We start from the raw sequence: 18,556 nt of genomic DNA on the forward strand, positions 1-18,556 counted from the left end.
GTGTGCATAAATTAGCACCCTATTTCATTAGTAATACGCGTTGATCAGGAAACTCATCGATTTATTAGAAAACTTATCAACTGATGACATATTTTCTAACAATTTTATGTTAGCACCTAATAGAATAGTTGATTGATGGATATAGTCATTAACTAGGCATTCATGTTCAGACCTACTATCTACACATTTACTGTACAGGATTATATAAGGATATGCACCGGATTGATAATTTTTCAAACTTATTGCTATGTTAAAACTATACAACCAATTATCTATGCATCCGACTTGCTTTTGGTATGACCAAGCTGTGCAAAGTTTTCAGTAAGGCTTGCAATTTCTCAGCATCAGAGTCGTACATTCTCCAGTACTTCCACTTCTCTTGTTTTTGCATTCAGATAAAATACAGCATCCTGTTTACAAATGACAAGATAATGGTAAATGTCATCAATAAAAAGGTATTTAGTCCTGTTCCAAAACTATTTTGTGTTTCTGAAAGGTTAGCTTGCTTCTTTCAAATTTAAAGTTTTATTTTTTCTTCTTTTTGCTTCCTCTATTTTTCGATCTTATTGTTGATATCTTTTTCTATTCCAGTCTGAAGTTACCATTTGCAGCCTAATTCTTGATAGTGGAGTGATCTGTTCAATATGCAAGAGAAGTACAGACTCTATTGATTTTCAGACATAAGAAAGAGAGATCATAAAATGTAGCATACTTAAAAAAACATCTAGAACATGTCCTCCCAAAACGTCACAATACGGATTATAAACTTGCCTCTACATGTCCACAAGCTAAATCAGACCAATTCGACTTCAAGACCTTGCACTAGTGCATGTAATGATTTTTGACATGGGAGCATTTCTTCAGAATATGTACCTGAGAAATGTACGCAGAAAAGAAAACGGAGGTAGACCCTGAGATCAACCTAAGAACTTGTGATTACTTGCATAGAGGCATCTAATGGTAATCTAAGTTCCTTTGGAAGAAACTCTCTTCAGAAAAAAAACGGATGATCAAACCTGATTACATTCGAAGTACAAAGATAACACAACTACTAAACTCTGAAGATATAAAAGTTTAGTAAGTTATAATTAAATCTGAAACTAAGCCATGACAGGACTTGGAGAGGATTAGAAAACATTTTACATATACCTTCAAAAGGTACTATAAGTTCAACAGAAATTAAAATCTGGGCACTTGCAACAAAGCTAGACAGCATTAACAGGTATTGCTGTCTTGTTTACTGAAGGTGTTACAGAATGACTCTGTCTTTTCTTCTTTCCTTTGTGAACTGAGAAATAGTGGATCAACGCAATTAGAGACTTGGCATCTGATTCTTATCCACCAAAGAACAAATTCCCACCTCGAAGAGACTATCCTGATCCTGCGAGCAGTTTCCTGGAAACGACTGTCCTGATCCTCCCAGCAGTTTTTGGCATGTTACATTGTCAGGAAAACTTAGTAAAGTATAGTTCCTCAACTTGGATCGCTCATATGTGGTCATTACTGTAAACCCAAAGGCGGGACTGGTCCAGGTGTCTACAACAGAAGAAATTGCAGGCAAGACTACTTTCTCAACACCCAGATTCGACAGCTTTTGTTCAAGCACATCCATCAGTGTCTTGCACATCCCTAGTCTCCTATACTGAAATCGTGTAGCAATAAGGGGCACTTCTGCCACTTTGTCTCCAAAAATTCTTACAGTTGCAACCGTGACAACTTCAGCCCTTTTCTCCAAGATCACAGTATAAAAGCCTCGATAATCTAGTCGTTTCACCTCAGATGACCTGCTAAAGATTACATCTTCAGCAACATCCCTCCCATTCCAAGGTTCTTTCACAGACTGGAAACATTCGTGCATCACAGTAAGAGCCTGATTCAGCTTTCTGGTTGTCTTGACATTAATTACATTTTCCACATTCTTTAGAATAGTCCAACTTAGATTATTGTCCCCAACAACAAATGTTTGCCCCAACAATTCACCAAGGCCAGCAGATATGCCCTTGCACTTTTCACTACAGAACCATTTCTTCCTCTCTGAGTCTGCAACACCATACTGACCTATGCACTTTACATGAAACTGTTGTTCGCATTGATCACATGTATTAGTTGGTTCTGAATCATCTCCTGGACCCTTGTGGCCACAAATTGTGCAACAACAAGTTGGGCAGTACCAAAACTCGCTAGCAGGAACCTCTGACAAACCAAGACATTTTGGGTGAAAAGCAGATGTGCACTGATCACACAATATTAAATCTCCTGGTTCCCGACAAACTAAGCAAAAATCATCATGTGGCTTTTGATGCATAGTCTCGCTTACTGAACCATTTTTACTCTCATTCCCTTTCGTCTTGATTCCTTTCACTTTGTTGTCAAGAGCTCCCATCTCCTGCTCTATTTGCATTAGTGATCTTCCGTCTTCAAGAAATATATGGGCTGCAGGTCTGTGATAAGTACTCTTCACATGACTCTCAAAATGACTAAGGTTGAAGACACCCTCACAACAAGAACAATCTACCCCTTCACTAGTCACCCTCCCTTCTCCCATCACACTACCATCTTTCTTTCTGTAATAAACTTTTGCCAGAGGTTTAATCATTCCACTTTTAAGAAACAGAGCCAATTTCCCCCCTGACTTCCCCCTTCCACCAGCCTTCCTCTTTCTACCCCTCTTCGACACCTTAGTATCTTTCCTTTCGGGCACAAATAAGTCATTAGAACTAGTCTCCTGCGATTCAGTGCCACCACTTACTTTTTCACTGTCTGGTTCTGATTCTCTGCACAATTCTTTATAAAATTCCGCAAAATTTTCCTCTTCGGACAAAGTATCCTCAAGCAAGGGATCATCTTCTACCCTCCCTTTCATGCAGGCCAACATCCTTTCTCCATAAACATCCCCAGAACTCAGCCTTCTCTTCTTGCTCGTCGAAGCATCCACATTGGCTTTCCCAGATTCCAGTTCAACAGCATTATCAACTGATTCAAGAACATCATGATCCTCAGTTCTTTCCACATTCTTTGGTCCAAGAACACTAGCACCCAACTGGGATTGGCTATCTAAAAAGCCCTTACACGCCATTCGAAGCGATATGTACTTCTTCTTACTATCAGGAGGACAGTACCTCAGTTCCCTCTTGCCAGGCTTCTTGATAATGTAATGAAAGCTCCATCCCATGGCTGCAAGATGTTGCTTAGCCTGCATCTGCACATCTCTCACCGACCTACTCTTCCCCGATTCATCAGAATTATAAAAATAATCGAATACTGCTTGTGGGTTGTTCTTGGGTTCAACAACATACATCTCCTCACTACTCATCGCCATAGCCTCTCTGTCTCTGTTTCACACACTGAAAAAAAAAAAAAAAGAGACATGTAAAACAACTACATAATAATAATGGATAGATAACAAAGGAAGTATACGTGTTTATGCATGTAAAGAGATTGAGTTGTTGTAAATATACAAGAGCTAAAAAATATAATCACAGCTTCTACTTTTCGATTAGGATTCAAAAACATAAGTCTAGCTATGAAAGGAAATTTTATAATTAAACGTTGGTAAAAGAGGTAACTGTCTACATAACAAAATTAATGAAACATGTAAACAAGTTCAACCAAATCATATTATAATTTTAATTTAAAGATCATCACAATTAAAATATTTAATCAAAACTAATCCATATATAAGAGCTAAAAGTATTAATCACACAACTTCTACTTTTTGACTAGGATTTAATAATATCAAGTCGCGTTATAAAGGAAACTTTATAACGGATGTTCGTAAAAGAGGTAATTGTCCTACCTCCAAAATTAAGAAAATATGTAAACAATTATTATAATTAAAATGTTTGATCAAAATTAATCCACATGAAATATGCGTATCGGAAAATTTCAATCAAATCACATTATAATTTTAATTTAATTTAATTTTATCAAAATTAAATTAAATTAGGTTTTGAATGATACGTCTATTTAAAATAAAATAGAATTTAAAGTAAGATAATATTATTTGACAAAATTAAACTTATTTAATTATAGAGGGATCATTATAAATTTTTTGTATTAGTTAATGATTTGTGTAGCATCTATTATTTTTGTGCTATATAATTGATACATAATTTTAAAGAAGCTTTTTTTGAACACATTTTAGTCTTTTATAAGATACATTTTTACTAAATTGTTGTTGTTATTAGATTATATTTTTTATAAAATTTTCTTTGTAAGTGACTGCAAGAAAGTTAGAAGTAAGGAAAAAGTAAACAAACATTTTTTGACTAAACATGATAAAATAGATCTCAATATGAAGATCATGAATTTAATTATGAATACACGTCACTTGTGGTAATATCGTTAGAAAAATTTAGTTTTCCATCAAAAAGCTTCTAGACCCTCTCTCAGGTGTCAATTTCTCTCAAGAACTGTCAATTCGAAAATTTGCTAACTAACTTTATATCCTTGAGTAGTGAAAATGAAAGGATCAAAGAGTATGATGTTGAGCTAGTTGGAAAAAAAAATATTCTATAGGCTGCATTAGTTCAAGACTACAAGTTGACTAATGAAAATTAAGATCTAATAAGATGAGGATAATGAATTTTCACAACCAAGATTAAGACTCAATCAAAGTTAAATAGAAACAAGGAATATTGTTGTACCGTTTATTCGAATAATAGTAAGAAAGGATCCAAAATCCAATGGAATCCTAAAAAGGTCTGATCAAATGCTAATTAGTTATATAAAGTTGGAAAGAAGAATACCATAATCCTGGATAGTAGATGCTTAGGACACATGATTGGAAGAAATTTTTGGCTAAATAATTTTGAAGTAAAATAGATCTCGTAGTATCTTTCAGACTTCGCAAAAAAAAAGAAATACCTTGAAATATGGCTATATTAATTAAAAATGTCATTATCAATAATGTAACACTAGTTAACAGCCAGAAACATAATTTTTGTCAATAAACTAAGTAATAATTGATTTATTGTGAACTTTGACATTAATGCTTTCACCCTGTTAAACAATAAAATCGGTCAAATTATTCATACGGGCTAAAGAAACTGGAACATATATGAAACTATCTTGAAAGATTAAAGTGAATTAAAGGCCAAAGTAACATGTCTATATGCAAGGTCTCAAAACAAGAAATCTGGAAATGGAATAAGAAATTGTGACTTGAATTTTAAAATCTTGAATCTATCAATAAGGAACATTCGAGCGACGAAACTAACTCAAGTGGACTTTATGAAAAATTGGCTATGTGATGCATGTCAAACGGTCAAGCAAATAAGAACATCATTTAAAAAGAGAGGCTATCAATATAGTTACTGATCCGCTTTATATGCTTCATTTTGATCTTTTTGGACTACTTAACATCACATCCATCAATAAAGCATGATATGCCTTAGTCATTGCGGATGACTTTACAAGATTTATTTAGGTGCATTTTCTACATAAGAAAGATGAAGCTCCACAACCTCTTATAGATCATGATATGTTGATTGAAAATAAATCTAAGTTCAAGGTGAAAGTGCGAAAAAGTAACAATGAAACATAATTTAAAAGCTCTTTGTGAAATGAAGAAATCCTTTAACTATTTTCAGAATCAGGGATGTCTTAGTAAAATGGAGCTGAAGAGAGAAAAAAGAAGACCTTCTTAATAGAAACTGCAAGGATCATGCTCGTAGAAGCTAAACTTTTATGTAAAAGTAGTAAGTGTGTGATGCTTTTCTTGAAATTGCACCTTAGTCAATACTTATGAAATACACATTATGTGTACTCAAAACAACGAGACAAATGTGAATCACTTTCACATATTTGAATGTAAATGTTTTGTACTAAAAGTGTAGTGAATATGCTCCAACAAGAAAGGTTTTCAAAGTCTACAACTTGATATCAAATCAATTAAAGTATTTACACACTTGAATGTGGTTGTAATTATCAATCTATCTAATATTAAAAATGAAAAATATTGAATAACAAACATAACTGCGATGAGTTTTATGTATGTAAACAGAATCCTAAAAAAGAACATTTACCTGAAGATTATATAATTACGTTCTCGCCAATATATTTTTTTATGTGATAAATCCTTAACAAGTTCACTTGCACCATTTCACTTGTGTTAAAATGATAAAAGTAAAAAAAATTCATTACATGATATAAAAATCATTACAAACACAAATACTGAATCTCAAAAAAATTTATGCATCTAACTAAATTGAAGTTAACATTTAAAATGGTTATGTTATTAATGCAACGACAATAATTTAAATTCACACATATCATTCTAATATAGTAAAATCAGTATTATAAATAACTTCTTCTGATTTGAGTCAAAATTTTAAGGATTTGATTGGAAATAAATTATAAAATAAAATCACAATACAAAGCTATATATATAGATTAGAGAGAGGGAAAGATAAATCTTAAAAATTGCAAATTAGAAGACGCATTATCAGAAACATTAGCAAATATACATAAATATAAAAGAATACGAACAAAAATCTTGAATTTCAAACCTTATAACTGAAGTATCGGAAACGGGTTGGATGTATTCCCAACTTTCTGGTACCAAATATATCAAGCAGCTTGAATTATCCAAGTTTATTCAACGACAGAGAGAAACAGAACTAAAAAATCGACTTGAATTTAGAGAGAGAAGAAGCAAAAATGGGGCAGAGTAATAAAGAGAGATATAGAGAAAGGGGCGAGGATATAGAGAAAGGGGTGACTGGATAGAGACTAATTGAAAACGGCCAAAATAACTCATCTATATCTTCTTTAAAATTGTATTCTTAAAATATGTGTTTACAAAACTAGCTTTCTCAAGACGCTTCAATTTAAATTTTATATAATTATATTATATATATGTTATGTATGCATATATAGTAATACACGTGAGTGGCACGGTGGTGATTTTGTGATATGAGCGCATGTTAGGGGTGAAAATGATCTGAGAGGCTGTTATTGTGAAAAATAGACAATATGCAAATAATATATATATAATATTGATTACTAATACAATTAATTACCGGATTGTTACTCTACTTATTTAAATATTTTTTTGGTTTTTTAATTACTTAAATACTTTTTATGGTATAAGTTAATCAATTTAATATATTTAATTGTCGTAGTTGCACAAGACAGTTGTGCACATATGAACTTAAGTTGATTAAAAAATTTAAATTATATCTATGTTTTTGATTTAAAATTTTCATTTTCATAAATAAGTTAAGTAATAGATGTGCTGAATGTGTGTATGGAAAGTTATATACCTAATTGTAAAGACAACCTTATCTGTTAAATATGGATGATAACTCAACACCAGGACATGACACGTAAATAATACAATGCTTGTATAGGAATGAAGAGGATACAAAGACCAAGGGTAAAAATTTCATCTATAATTTTGAAGAAATAAACTTATTGAAAAAAATTAATTAATATGTTTATGCCTCAGTGAAGAAAAAAATTGCAGCATTCAAGATTGTGAAAGCAATGAAGATGTTGTGTAAGCACTCTGAAGGTTTTAGTATTCTCAATAATTATTGTTGAAATAATATATGTTAGTGCCCAATAATGTATGAAGATAAGACTAAGTGAAATCGTGAAGGTATGAGAATCAAACAAATACAAGAGTGCCAAAAGATTTTATCTTGGCCGGCCATTTACAATCCATTAACGAAGCAACAAATATTATGTACGCTGATTAATCAACTGAGGTAGGACATAAGATATGAAGATTAAATTATGTGCTAGTCATCTATGAATAAGACCAGTTGCATTAGGCGTCTACACGAGTAATATAGATTGACATATTTATTTATTAAAAAAATTGGTGAAGTCAAAAATATTAATTTTTGAACATGACAAACAAATTAACATGAATTAGTAAGTAAATTATGCATCACCAACAGAGAAGAAGTCATTGGAAGAAACCTATCCGAGTAAATTTAAACGGTTCAAATGTACAAAAATTGAAGCCTCGAGAAAAAAATTACAAGAAAGAAAACTAGATGATTTAGTTGATAATTCAACCAAAGTTTTAGTGCTAAACAACACTTTTGCCAAGGTATGCATTCTGCCTTGCGACCAACAATAAAACACTCTTAAACTACGATATCGCAAGCCAACAACAAAAAAACTCTTAAGCCGCGATAATTAGTAGCACATAAATTGGACTAGGACTTAACAAGTGTTATAATTTATTTATAAACATATATAATTTTGTTTTATAAATTTATTATACAAATTAAATTGAATTTGTTTGAATTTGTTAGGTTTATTATTTACACTTAAATATGTTTTTTTAATAATTTTAATATGTTTATTAAATAAATTTATCATTTACATTTGAAAATAAATTTTGTAATTATAAACTTAAATAATTCGTAATTGGCCACCCTCATTCATATAAATGCATACAACAATTTATGTTAAAGAATTAGTTGAACTAGATTAGTACCCGTGCGTATGCTCGGTTATAATATATTTATTCTATAAAAAAATATTATTTTAGATGTACAATTTTAGTTATACATATATAATATTAATTTATTTAATATTTGTATACTAATATACACACACACACACACATATATATATAGGGGAGGGTTCTGGTACAAACTTACAAACTTACAAACTTTTTTTGTTCAACACATATATAACTTGAGTTCAACATTTTTTTAACATATTTTGTTGAACATCGATTAAAATAGTGGTGGAGAAGTACATAAACCAATTTTTAAATGTTAGAACTAAGGTAAACATATTATATAACTAATATTTATGATCTAGACCCTACCCAAAACCCCAGAAGTATAGTTTAAACATCTTTTTAGATATATTCAACACAATGATAATTAGTGTTCAACAACCGATGTTGAACCCCAGTTATAAATGTGTTGAAAACGCGATTTATTTATGCATTATTTATAAAAATTGCGATGTTTTTTGAAAAATTTTCAAAATGGATACTTTATATAACTAAGGATTAACACGATGGGAGAATAAAAAAAAGTTTGTAAGTTTGTAACTTAAAAAAGTTTTTATTTGATCCTATCCCTATATATATATATATTAGAGTTTTATTTTACTACAAACCCCCCTATTCTACAAACTAAAAATCAGCTAAAATATCATTAAATTCTAAAAGCAAAACCAATAATTTATCTTAAAACCCTGTCTAGCCGCCACTATTCCGCCAACGTTGCTCTAACACCCTTGTTCAGGCTCGCTCTCCACCCGATAATGACACTTCGCTTGTGGCCGCCTAGACCTCCACTAAACTCATCTTTCCCGCTCCTATCCCGACGGCGTCGGCACTCCGACCTAGCCGTCCCGGATCACCAATCACCCCTGTAGTCTCCTCCCCCTTTGATTTAAACACTCACAATCACCCCGCACAATTAACACAATCCAGTATATGCACAGTTCATATATACGTTTACTCACAAGTTTGCATCAATGTTTTGCAGGATATCACTAATTTTTAATTTTTACAACAAAAAATAAATATCATAATTTTTATTTAAAGGTTGGTTTGTATTGGATCACTAGTCTATATATAATTATTATATATAATTATGATAAGAATACCAAAAAATATTATTATTGCTATTTTGAAAATAGTATTATAAGTATCTTATATGTTTTGGTACATGAACCTAAAACTCATTCTGAATGCTCAAGTAAGAATAAACTGTCTTAAAAGTGTAATTGCCATTAATCTATTGGAGGGAAGGTTCAAGGGTGAAGCATCAGGGATATGCACACCTAAATGTTAGATCTATGGTTCACGAAGGGGAATAAGAAGGCATTTGAATGGCCCTTAATCTAATCCATCTATGATAAGTAGACCTCCGAAAGAGGGACCAGATATAATGCCAAAACCAAGATCATAAGACAAGAAATGAAGATTTACACATAGAGATACTACTAAGGGAAAACTACTTACAGAATGGAGAACAAAGGGCCAATAAGGCACACACTAACTGTTTAGAAGGAAAATACTATAATAGTTTTTTCAGGAGTACTTCAAGATTTCCTCAAAATTTACCAGAGTATCATTGAACCTACAGTGTTTAAAGATGCAATGGAAAATGATAACAAAGTGTTATAATTGGCTTTAAGTCAAATATATTATAGAATGCTAAATGATCAAAGCAAACAAAAGATTCACCCCAATCCCCAGAAATGTTGTAAAGAAGCTCTTCTCAAAGGAAAAAATTCAAAACACTGTAATAGCTTTGACAAAGGAGAATTTTCAAAAAATACTGGCACATTGAGCGCATATCATACACTTTTTCAATTCACTAGATGAGAAAAATATATGTAGAGTTCCAAAACTTGTCATCGAAATAGACTGCCCAGATCATGTAGATAAATATGTCAGTATATATAAGTACTGAAACTGAGAGTGAGCTTATGGATTCGCATGAATTTGAATAAGATAGGGGAGAGCTAGGAGAAGTAGAGGAAAAGCCTGGTATGAAAACACCAAGTAGAGTTAGTCTCTAGCAATACGAAGAAGAGCCCGGTCTCAAGCTCCAATACTGAGAGGGGGGAAATGAATGTGACACAAAATCTTTATTAAAAGAGTGATCAAGTACAAGGTGAAGCAAAAATCACACACAGAATGGGGAGAAAACTGTTATTCTCGAAGTACTTGCAGGAGGGAGGGTTGAATACAAGTACGCTGATCTAGGTTTGTTTCTCGATTATTAAAACAAATATTCAAGTAGCGACTAATCAATAAACTCGATGACGAAAAAATCTGTTTGTAATATGAACAGGTACAAACTTTCTCTACCAAGGCGTAAATATACTTTAGAAGCTACGCCATTAAACCTTGTAGTCAAAATCTCTCTCCATAAAAATATAAAGCTTCACATATTACACAATCTCTGTATTTGCTCATACTATCTTTGTATTCACTCGCACATATAACAAGAGTTTATATACTAAATTACCTATCAACTAATAACAGCAAATTCGGTCATTTTCGTGTAAATAGGAGCTATGTTCTTTGCTGCAGGTTAATGATAGTTAATCAGTACTACCTCCATCTCTTAATACTTTTCCTGTTTCTCTTTCTCACGCTTACCAAAACGCACTTTTGATCATTAATATCTCCAAGACTTTCCATCTTTGGATAAGACTTTCCTTTTCTACAACTTTTATAGACTATTTAAGCATACAAACTCTGGTAGTTTGTTAGACTTTGATTAGCAGACTTTTGTCTACACTAATACGCTCTGATCAGCTTCTTGTTGTAATATGCTAAGTACAAACTTCACTACATAGAGTCTTTTTTACCACAGACTCTGGCTAATTCTATATAGCTTCCATGCCAAACATTGTTCTCGTATTTTGATCATTATCACTATTATTTCAAACAAAAACATCTCAGATAGTTACATGATAGGAAGCGATGTCATTAGCCAGAATACACATTAAACAATATCTGACTCGCTGATCAATCTAGTTACTCGAAGAGGGCTTACATAAGATGTGAAATTGGAATCGGGGGTACTACATTATATAACACACAAACCTGATGAATGAAATTGGAAGCCAAAGAGGTGGTCACTCTCACCACCTTTTCAGATATCTCATAGAAGACAACAACTCAGTCATAGTGAACAACACGCAAGATGACATCTCAGAATTGTGCGAGCTACATATTTTGCTCGTGAAAGAGCTCAGCAATTTGAAGATTAGAAGTAAAAGAGGGAGGCCAAGAAACCTATAACAACAGAGAATAAATAGACATTTTAAATTATTCAATATAATTTGATATTCAGTCAGTCACTTGATAAAATGTACAGATAGATGGCTGAAGACTGTCAACGTAGTATTAGACAGTTAGCACAGATAGATGGCCGAAGACGGTAACATAATATATTACACAGTTATACGTACTTGAGTGATTTGCAAAGGGCTTTGAAAAATTTACATTACTTATTTTGCAGTAGATGCAACATTGACATGGAACATAATGTTTCCTCTTCCTTTACTATATCAAACATCTTCCGGACCAGTTGGAAGCTGGTCATAACCATCATGCTGTTTGGGAGTCTTTGTTTCGACAGGTTTGGGAGTCTTTGTTTCGACAGGGATGCACTTCAAAACTACGGCGATGGGCATGCTCACAAATCCTATCACAATGCTAAGCAGCCATAGTTGCCAACTTAGCGGCACAGTGCTTGCAAAAGTTCCCAGGAACTCCACTATGATAACTTGAAACACTACTGTAGATACCATAACGCCAATGAATATCCAGTTACTGAACATGCCACGAAATATGTTTATCTTTTCGATATCCCGGCTGTTTATTTCATTAAACACCTGAAATATAAAATTAGCATTGCATTTTTTTAGGATAGCCATCTAGTTCATGACATAACAACCGACTGCTCTTCAATATTTTAATTTCATTTACTAAAGAAAAACTTTATGAAAATTTTTGCAGATTAATGAGACATGATAAATTTTGCACAGAAACTAGCTATTTGTGGAAATACCTGACAAAAAACAAACGTGTTGAATATGAAAGTATTGATAATGTCCGTAGCATCTGAACCATGAATTCCCAGAATTTGCTTTCCTGCAAAGTTGAAAACAAACAGAACAGACATTTGGTAAATGCTTTGGCCTGCAATATTCCTCCACATTGCCTTGGTTATAAAACCTACGCCTCTACCAATAGGGGGCCTATTCATCAGTCCATCGTGTGGAGGTTCCGTAGCAAGTGCCAAAGCACCTAGTGTATCCATGATCAGATTAACCCATAGCAACTGAACAGCCGTAAGGGGAGCAGACCCTGATTTTAAAATTAAAGACTATTACAATTTTGTTTTTCCGGTTAAAAAAACCCGACTCCAAGAAACACTTAACAGAAAACACACCTGAGATGCATGCAGAAACAAAATTGATCATTAGAGCAACAATATTAACCGTAAGCTGGAACTGAACAAATTTTTGAATATTTATGTATACAGCTCGTCCCCATTTCGCCACGTTTACAATAGTGGAAAAGTTGTCATCCAATATGATGACATCTGCAGTTTCTTTTGCAACCTGTGGGAATAATTATGAGAAAATGGAGAACAGTAAAAAACTATACAGGAGGCAAATATAAGACTTGGATTACACTGGCTGATACGATTATTACAATCCATTTCAAGTCTTCTATTTCTTATCCAAGCACGCTCTTGTTCTTACTTGGAAAGTTTACTCCTTATTAATGAAGTACACCCTACTCAATCAGGCTATGTATAGAGATAGGATAACCAACAGAAACAGGTTATTGTCTATTTGTCGGTAGAGGTTAAGAGTTTCTTTAACATGTTTTCAAAATACACTTGGACATTATTGCACCATGAATCCATATATTTCAAAGAGAACATCAACTAACGTGGTTGTAATCAGTAAAGTTCACTACACAGATATTCGTACCTCAGTTCCAGCTATTCCCATAGCAAGTCCAATATCTGCCTCATGCAATGCAGGAGCATCATTGCTTCCATCACCGGTTACAGCTACCACCTCTTTATGCACAGTCCTCAAGTTTGTAACCAGCATATGCTTGTCCGAAGGCAAAGATCGAGCCATTACCTGTATTTTCACATTTTGAGATCACATGTCAAACATTCTTATGCAAATACCAATGCACTAAATTATAAACCTGGATTCTAGGAATTATTTCCATCAGTTCATCCGATGTTTTGTTGCGAAATTTAGATCCTTCAATGGCTAAACCCCCTTCAGTGAGTATTCCACATTCTCTTGCAATTGCCTTGGCCGTATTAATATTATCGCCAGTGACCATACGCACAGTGATTCCCGCTGCTAAACAAGTTCTTACAGCATCCCTTACCCCTGGGCGGATGGGATCCTTGATACCAACTACTGCAATTAATGTATATCCACTGTCAGGCAAGCTATTCCCATCATCATAGTTGCCAGTATCCTTAAACGCCAAGCAGATTGTTCTTAGTGCCTCACTGGCAAAACCATTGATGACATGTGTCATCATATTTACTAGTTCATCGGTCATTTCAACAGTTTCCCCATTGCTATTGACCATTTTGTCGCACATAGTCAAAATTATCTCTGATGCACCTTTGCAAAAAGCTCGTGTCCCCCCATCTGGAAGAGCCACAACTACAGCCATTGTTTTCTTTACAGAATTAAAAGGTTCAACCTTTAGTATCTTTATTTCCTGACGCTGAACTTCGAATTCCCCTCCTAGATGCAATCCATATTCTAATAGTGCAGATTCTGTCGGTGTACCTAGAATCGAAACTTTGCCATCTTTGTCCTTGACCACCTCAGCACTAGTATTTTGAAATATAGACTGCAAGAGAATGGTAGATACATTTTCTGTTACTTCTGCATTTAAAGTATCCCCAATTTCGCTTCTTTTGATCTCCTTAGCTTTTCCACATATCCATATCTTGTTAACTACCATATGGTTTGTTGTTAGTGTCCCTGTTTTGTCTGAGCATATACAAGTAGCGGAACCCATTGTTTCACATGCAGCAAGACGCCTCACTAGTGCCTTGTGACCCATTAATTTTTTCATTGCAAATGCAAGACTTAATGTCACTGCCAGAGGTAATCCTTCTGGAACAGCAACCACAATTATAGTTACAGCAGTTGCAAAGTAATCCAAAAGCTTCAGAGCATCAACAGAAGACCAACTTGTAAACTCTTGGCGAAGTGCTTTATCCACCAAAAATCTAACTGTCAACACCAAAAATGTAACCACTGCAAAGATCAGGCCGATAAAGCCTATGACTGTAGCAACACCATTCAATTTGGCTTGAAGTGGTGTTTCATCGTCACCCTCTTCACTCAATGTTTCCATCATTTTACCCCATTCAGTTCGCATACCAACAGTTGTAACAAGCATCTTACCTGATCCATCTTTTACTTTAGACCCAGCTAGTAAAAAAGGATTCTTTTCACTCTTATTTACAGGCTCACTTTCACCAGTCAAGCTTGACTCATCAATTAAGAAGCTGTATCCTGATATGAATAGCCCATCAGCTGGAATTTGGTCACCAATAGATAAGTGTACAATATCTCCAACAACAAGATCAAATATGGAAAGCTTCTGCCGCATTGCATCTCTAGTGACCTGAACAATTATTTTTTTCTTCTCTTTGTCCAAATCTCTAAACTGCAAGGATTGCTTATAGTCACTGATCGCTGTAACCATGACTACCAAAAATATACTAAGTATGATTCCTACTCCATCATACATGCCCTTCGGCCACCCTTCAGTGGCTAGTCCCACACCTATAGAAACCACAGCACAGACTATAAGGATGATGAGTGTGTAATCATGCAAAGCATCCCAGACAAACATCCAAAACCTCTTAGAAGGTTTCTCAGTGTATGTGTTGATGCCATATATCTGTTGCCTGCTAGACAAATTATCTACTTTAACACCATCGTCCAATGAAACATTTAGAGCATTAGCAATTCCTTTAACTCCATTGATGTCTTCTAATCTCCTAAGGTCGTGGGTACTAACGATATTTGCAAGTTTGTCAGGGTCAATATAGAATCCTGCTTTTATAACCTCGTCTGAGGGCTTATCATCTATAGCTGTAGGAGAAGGCAGACCATGAATGGATCAAAATATGGTATGAAATCATTGATACAATATATTTGGAACTAAGGTCCAAGGACGCAATGACCCTATATTACTAATGTCTAATGCTACCAGTTTAATATAAATGATTGAAGAAACATACCATCGAGAAATCTTATAGCAACCTTGATTGCTGTGAAAATAACTCGAAGTCTTTCCTGGGACATAATATCAAAAGGAAAGTAATAAGTTGGAGGATAAACGCTAGCTGCATCTGTATGTTGTTTAAATATTTGTATAGCTGTTGTAGTAAATGCTAGGTTCTTGGTGTCTTTTGAACAAAAAGAACCATCTTCACAACCAAAAAAAACAACAAATGAGTAATAAGAACATCTAAGAAGACATATGCATCACAAATTACTTAGAAGAGCAAAATTTTGTTTCATTGCAGCTATTGCTGTCCCATTCCTATCCAACCCTAAAATAATTCTCATTGAGTAAATTTTGAGCTTTTTAGCTTGAAAATCACAGGGCAATTAAAGAATCTCAAAATCTGATTACTATAATGAGTCCCGGACACTACTGTCTTACATATTTAGTTAATATATGTTCAGGTACCGAAATAACATTGGATTAACGACAAAGAACATCATCTTATAGGACAAATGGATAATTGATAAATACTCTAATTCAGTACGTAAGTTAAGCTATCTTTGATATCATCCCCAGGAATTCGCTTGTTGGACTTATTTATATTTTCCCGGAATGAAATATCTTGTAGTAAAGTTTCAACTCCATATACAAGGATTTGAACAGCATGATGCAGTTTTTAGAAGTAATTTATTGATTGAATATGTTGATAGTCATTTATACTTTTGTATGTTGTTCTAGTTTTTAAAAGCATTTGCTTGATCATCAAGAGATTCCAGTACTGAACTTTGTATGAAGTTGAAGGTTTTAATAAAGAAATACAGCGTATCTGCAGTCATAAAAGAAACTAAGCTTATGCACTAATCCCCGAGATGTAAAGTATCCGCGTCCAAAAACAAGACAGGTGTTTATGGAGTACGGGATCCTAATTAGATCCTTTATACTGAAATCAAACACTTGACCTGGCAACATATAGGTGAGAATGACATATAAAGGAAGCCTAACCAGTTTGTTTGATACTATCATTTGGATGTTAAGCTATAAATTTGACATATAATTAACTGCATATGATTCATTCGTAGAAGATACTCCATTAAAAAATCTGTATATAGTCAATAAGATGTTTTGAAATTTCACTGTGTCTTAAATTTACGTGTCGAGTTTGTGCATCCATCTCTAGTTTCAGAATATAAACTAATCCGTATTTGTGTCCGACACCCTTGCCAAGTCTAGATAACAAAAACATGGTCCAGAAATTCATTATCAAGAGCCAATTTGGGAAAATAATGTATTCAGACATGTGTGATGTGTGGTCCCTTTCAGCCTTGTAGAGTATTATCCTCCATGATCAGATGAAATTTCCTGGAAATTTCTTCTCTTGCCACTACTATCACCAAAGCCTTCAACTATTCTTGACCCTAAATTTCTTCAAACATGTCATTTACATGTTGAAAAAGCAGGCATAGCATTCAACTTATGCAGCACAATTATTTCCAACCACAAAATTTACAACTTGTTGAGTTAGGCCCCACTGCTATTTTCTGAGTTGATACAAAATATTCTGTGTCATTTACTTTGAACAATTTGGGTGTAAAATATCAAGGTATTTCAGAAGCTATCTGTGGTTGTAAAGTATAATATGAAAAAGCTCTGTTTTTTTTACGAAGTTAAATTTATTTAGCTTCCAGAATAGAAAGGCTGTTTTGGAAAAATGACAGAAGAAAAGTTTGTGGCTTATATAAAATGAAGAGGCACACAATGCAGGAAAAACTGCAATGTAGGGTTTGCAAACAATATTCAGCATGGAGTCAAAGTTGTTGTCGATTTAAAATTTTGACATAATACCATACAATTTGTTGGACAGGCTATAATTCAATAGTCAGATGTAAATTTCAACTAAATTTAGAAAAACAACTACCGTAGAAATGTAGAATATAGGACTCTGGGCAATATCTTCAAATTTTTGATTTTAACAGGTTAATTCGAACAACATTCAATACATGTGCATGAGTTGAAGGAATTCTAAGGGCGGTACCAACATTTCAAGAATCAGCCATGTGAGTAGTACAAAAAAGATATAAATCTGAGGTACTGTCTGGACTTATAAAAATATATGGAACTTTAATTTCAGGATATATAAGAAGTGAATAAAATTAACTTCAAAATGTAAAATGAATGTGAAGTAAATTATATCCATTATATTGTGGCATAAATAACCAAAAAGGAGGTTTGTTTAAGTCGGACTTGCATACCTGAGCATCTCGAATTTGAGTTTGAAGTAGTGATCGTTTCTGAAGATCGGGAACATGGCGGAATCGACGACGGTGATTCCTGACAAGAGCCACAGCCTTTCTCCATTTCTTCTGAGCTTCTTCTGAGGGATGCTTCCCTGTGATCACATCGAATTCTTTCTCCAAATACCACTCCATTTCAGTCTCTTCTCCCTGCGTTACCTTACGCTGCCAGACTACTATTATCACCACGTCTTAAGAATTTCTCCTTTTCTTAGGTGTGCTGTGTGCATGACATTTGACACTAAATAAAATGTGTTCATAAGTGGGCGAAAACTTACGCGTAAAATTTCCCATTTTACTGGAACAAAAGTCGTTCAAATAAATTGTCCTAGTTTTTGACATGGACACATGTCCAAAGTATTTATACATTACTCTCTCCGTCCCAAGATAAATATCATTTTGATTTTTTGTAATTTGAATTGTAAAAAAGATATATTTTTATATATTATTTTTTGGAAATTTTTTTTGAACAAAAATGTAAATGTTGAATTTTTATTCAGAAAAAATATATTTAAAA

At 33.7% G+C, this 18,556-nt stretch overlaps 2 protein-coding genes across 2 annotated transcripts; both read right to left on the reverse strand.

Annotated features, from left to right (window-relative positions):
- Positions 1-1,192: 1,192 nt before the first annotated feature.
- LOC108222469 (increased DNA methylation 1) lies at positions 1,193-3,431 on the reverse strand. Its single transcript, XM_017396390.2, has one exon. It carries the CDS (start codon positions 3,317-3,319, stop codon positions 1,313-1,315), a length of 2,007 nt encoding a protein of 668 aa, XP_017251879.1. The 5' UTR covers positions 3,320-3,431; the 3' UTR covers positions 1,193-1,312.
- An 8,317-nt stretch (positions 3,432-11,748) lies between these two features.
- On the reverse strand, positions 11,749-18,348 carry LOC108223550 (calcium-transporting ATPase 4, plasma membrane-type). The gene is made up of 7 exons (XM_017397872.2): positions 17,998-18,348; positions 15,759-15,813; positions 13,679-15,609; positions 13,450-13,608; positions 12,900-13,071; positions 12,516-12,814; positions 11,749-12,339 (listed from the first exon to the last, which is right to left on the reverse strand). The coding sequence occupies exons 1-7, from the start codon at positions 18,172-18,174 to the stop codon at positions 12,013-12,015; spliced, it is 3,120 nt and encodes a 1,039-aa protein (XP_017253361.1). The 5' UTR covers positions 18,175-18,348; the 3' UTR covers positions 11,749-12,012.
- Positions 18,349-18,556: the final 208 nt, after the last annotated feature.

The sequence above is a fragment of the Daucus carota genome, chromosome 5, assembly GCF_001625215.2.
Source record: "Daucus carota subsp. sativus chromosome 5, DH1 v3.0, whole genome shotgun sequence".
NCBI lineage: Eukaryota > Viridiplantae > Streptophyta > Magnoliopsida > Apiales > Apiaceae > Daucus > Daucus carota.

What these genes read in the sequence shown, in the direction of transcription:
- LOC108223550 (XM_017397872.2), bottom strand. Translation starts at nt 18,174, where the DNA reads ATGGAGTGGTATTTGGAGAAAGAATTCGATGTGATCACAGGGAAGCAT. An exon ending in AAATAATTCCTAGAATCCAG is followed by an intron (nt 13,609 to 13,678) that starts GTTTATAATTTA and finishes GTGAAAATACAG; the next exon opens with GTAATGGCTCGATCTTTGCC. An exon ending in ACACGTTTGTTTTTTGTCAG is followed by an intron (nt 12,340 to 12,515) that starts GTATTTCCACAA and finishes TTTATATTTCAG; the next exon opens with GTGTTTAATGAAATAAACAG.
- LOC108222469 (XM_017396390.2), bottom strand. Translation starts at nt 3,319, where the DNA reads ATGGCGATGAGTAGTGAGGAGATGTATGTTGTTGAACCCAAGAACAAC.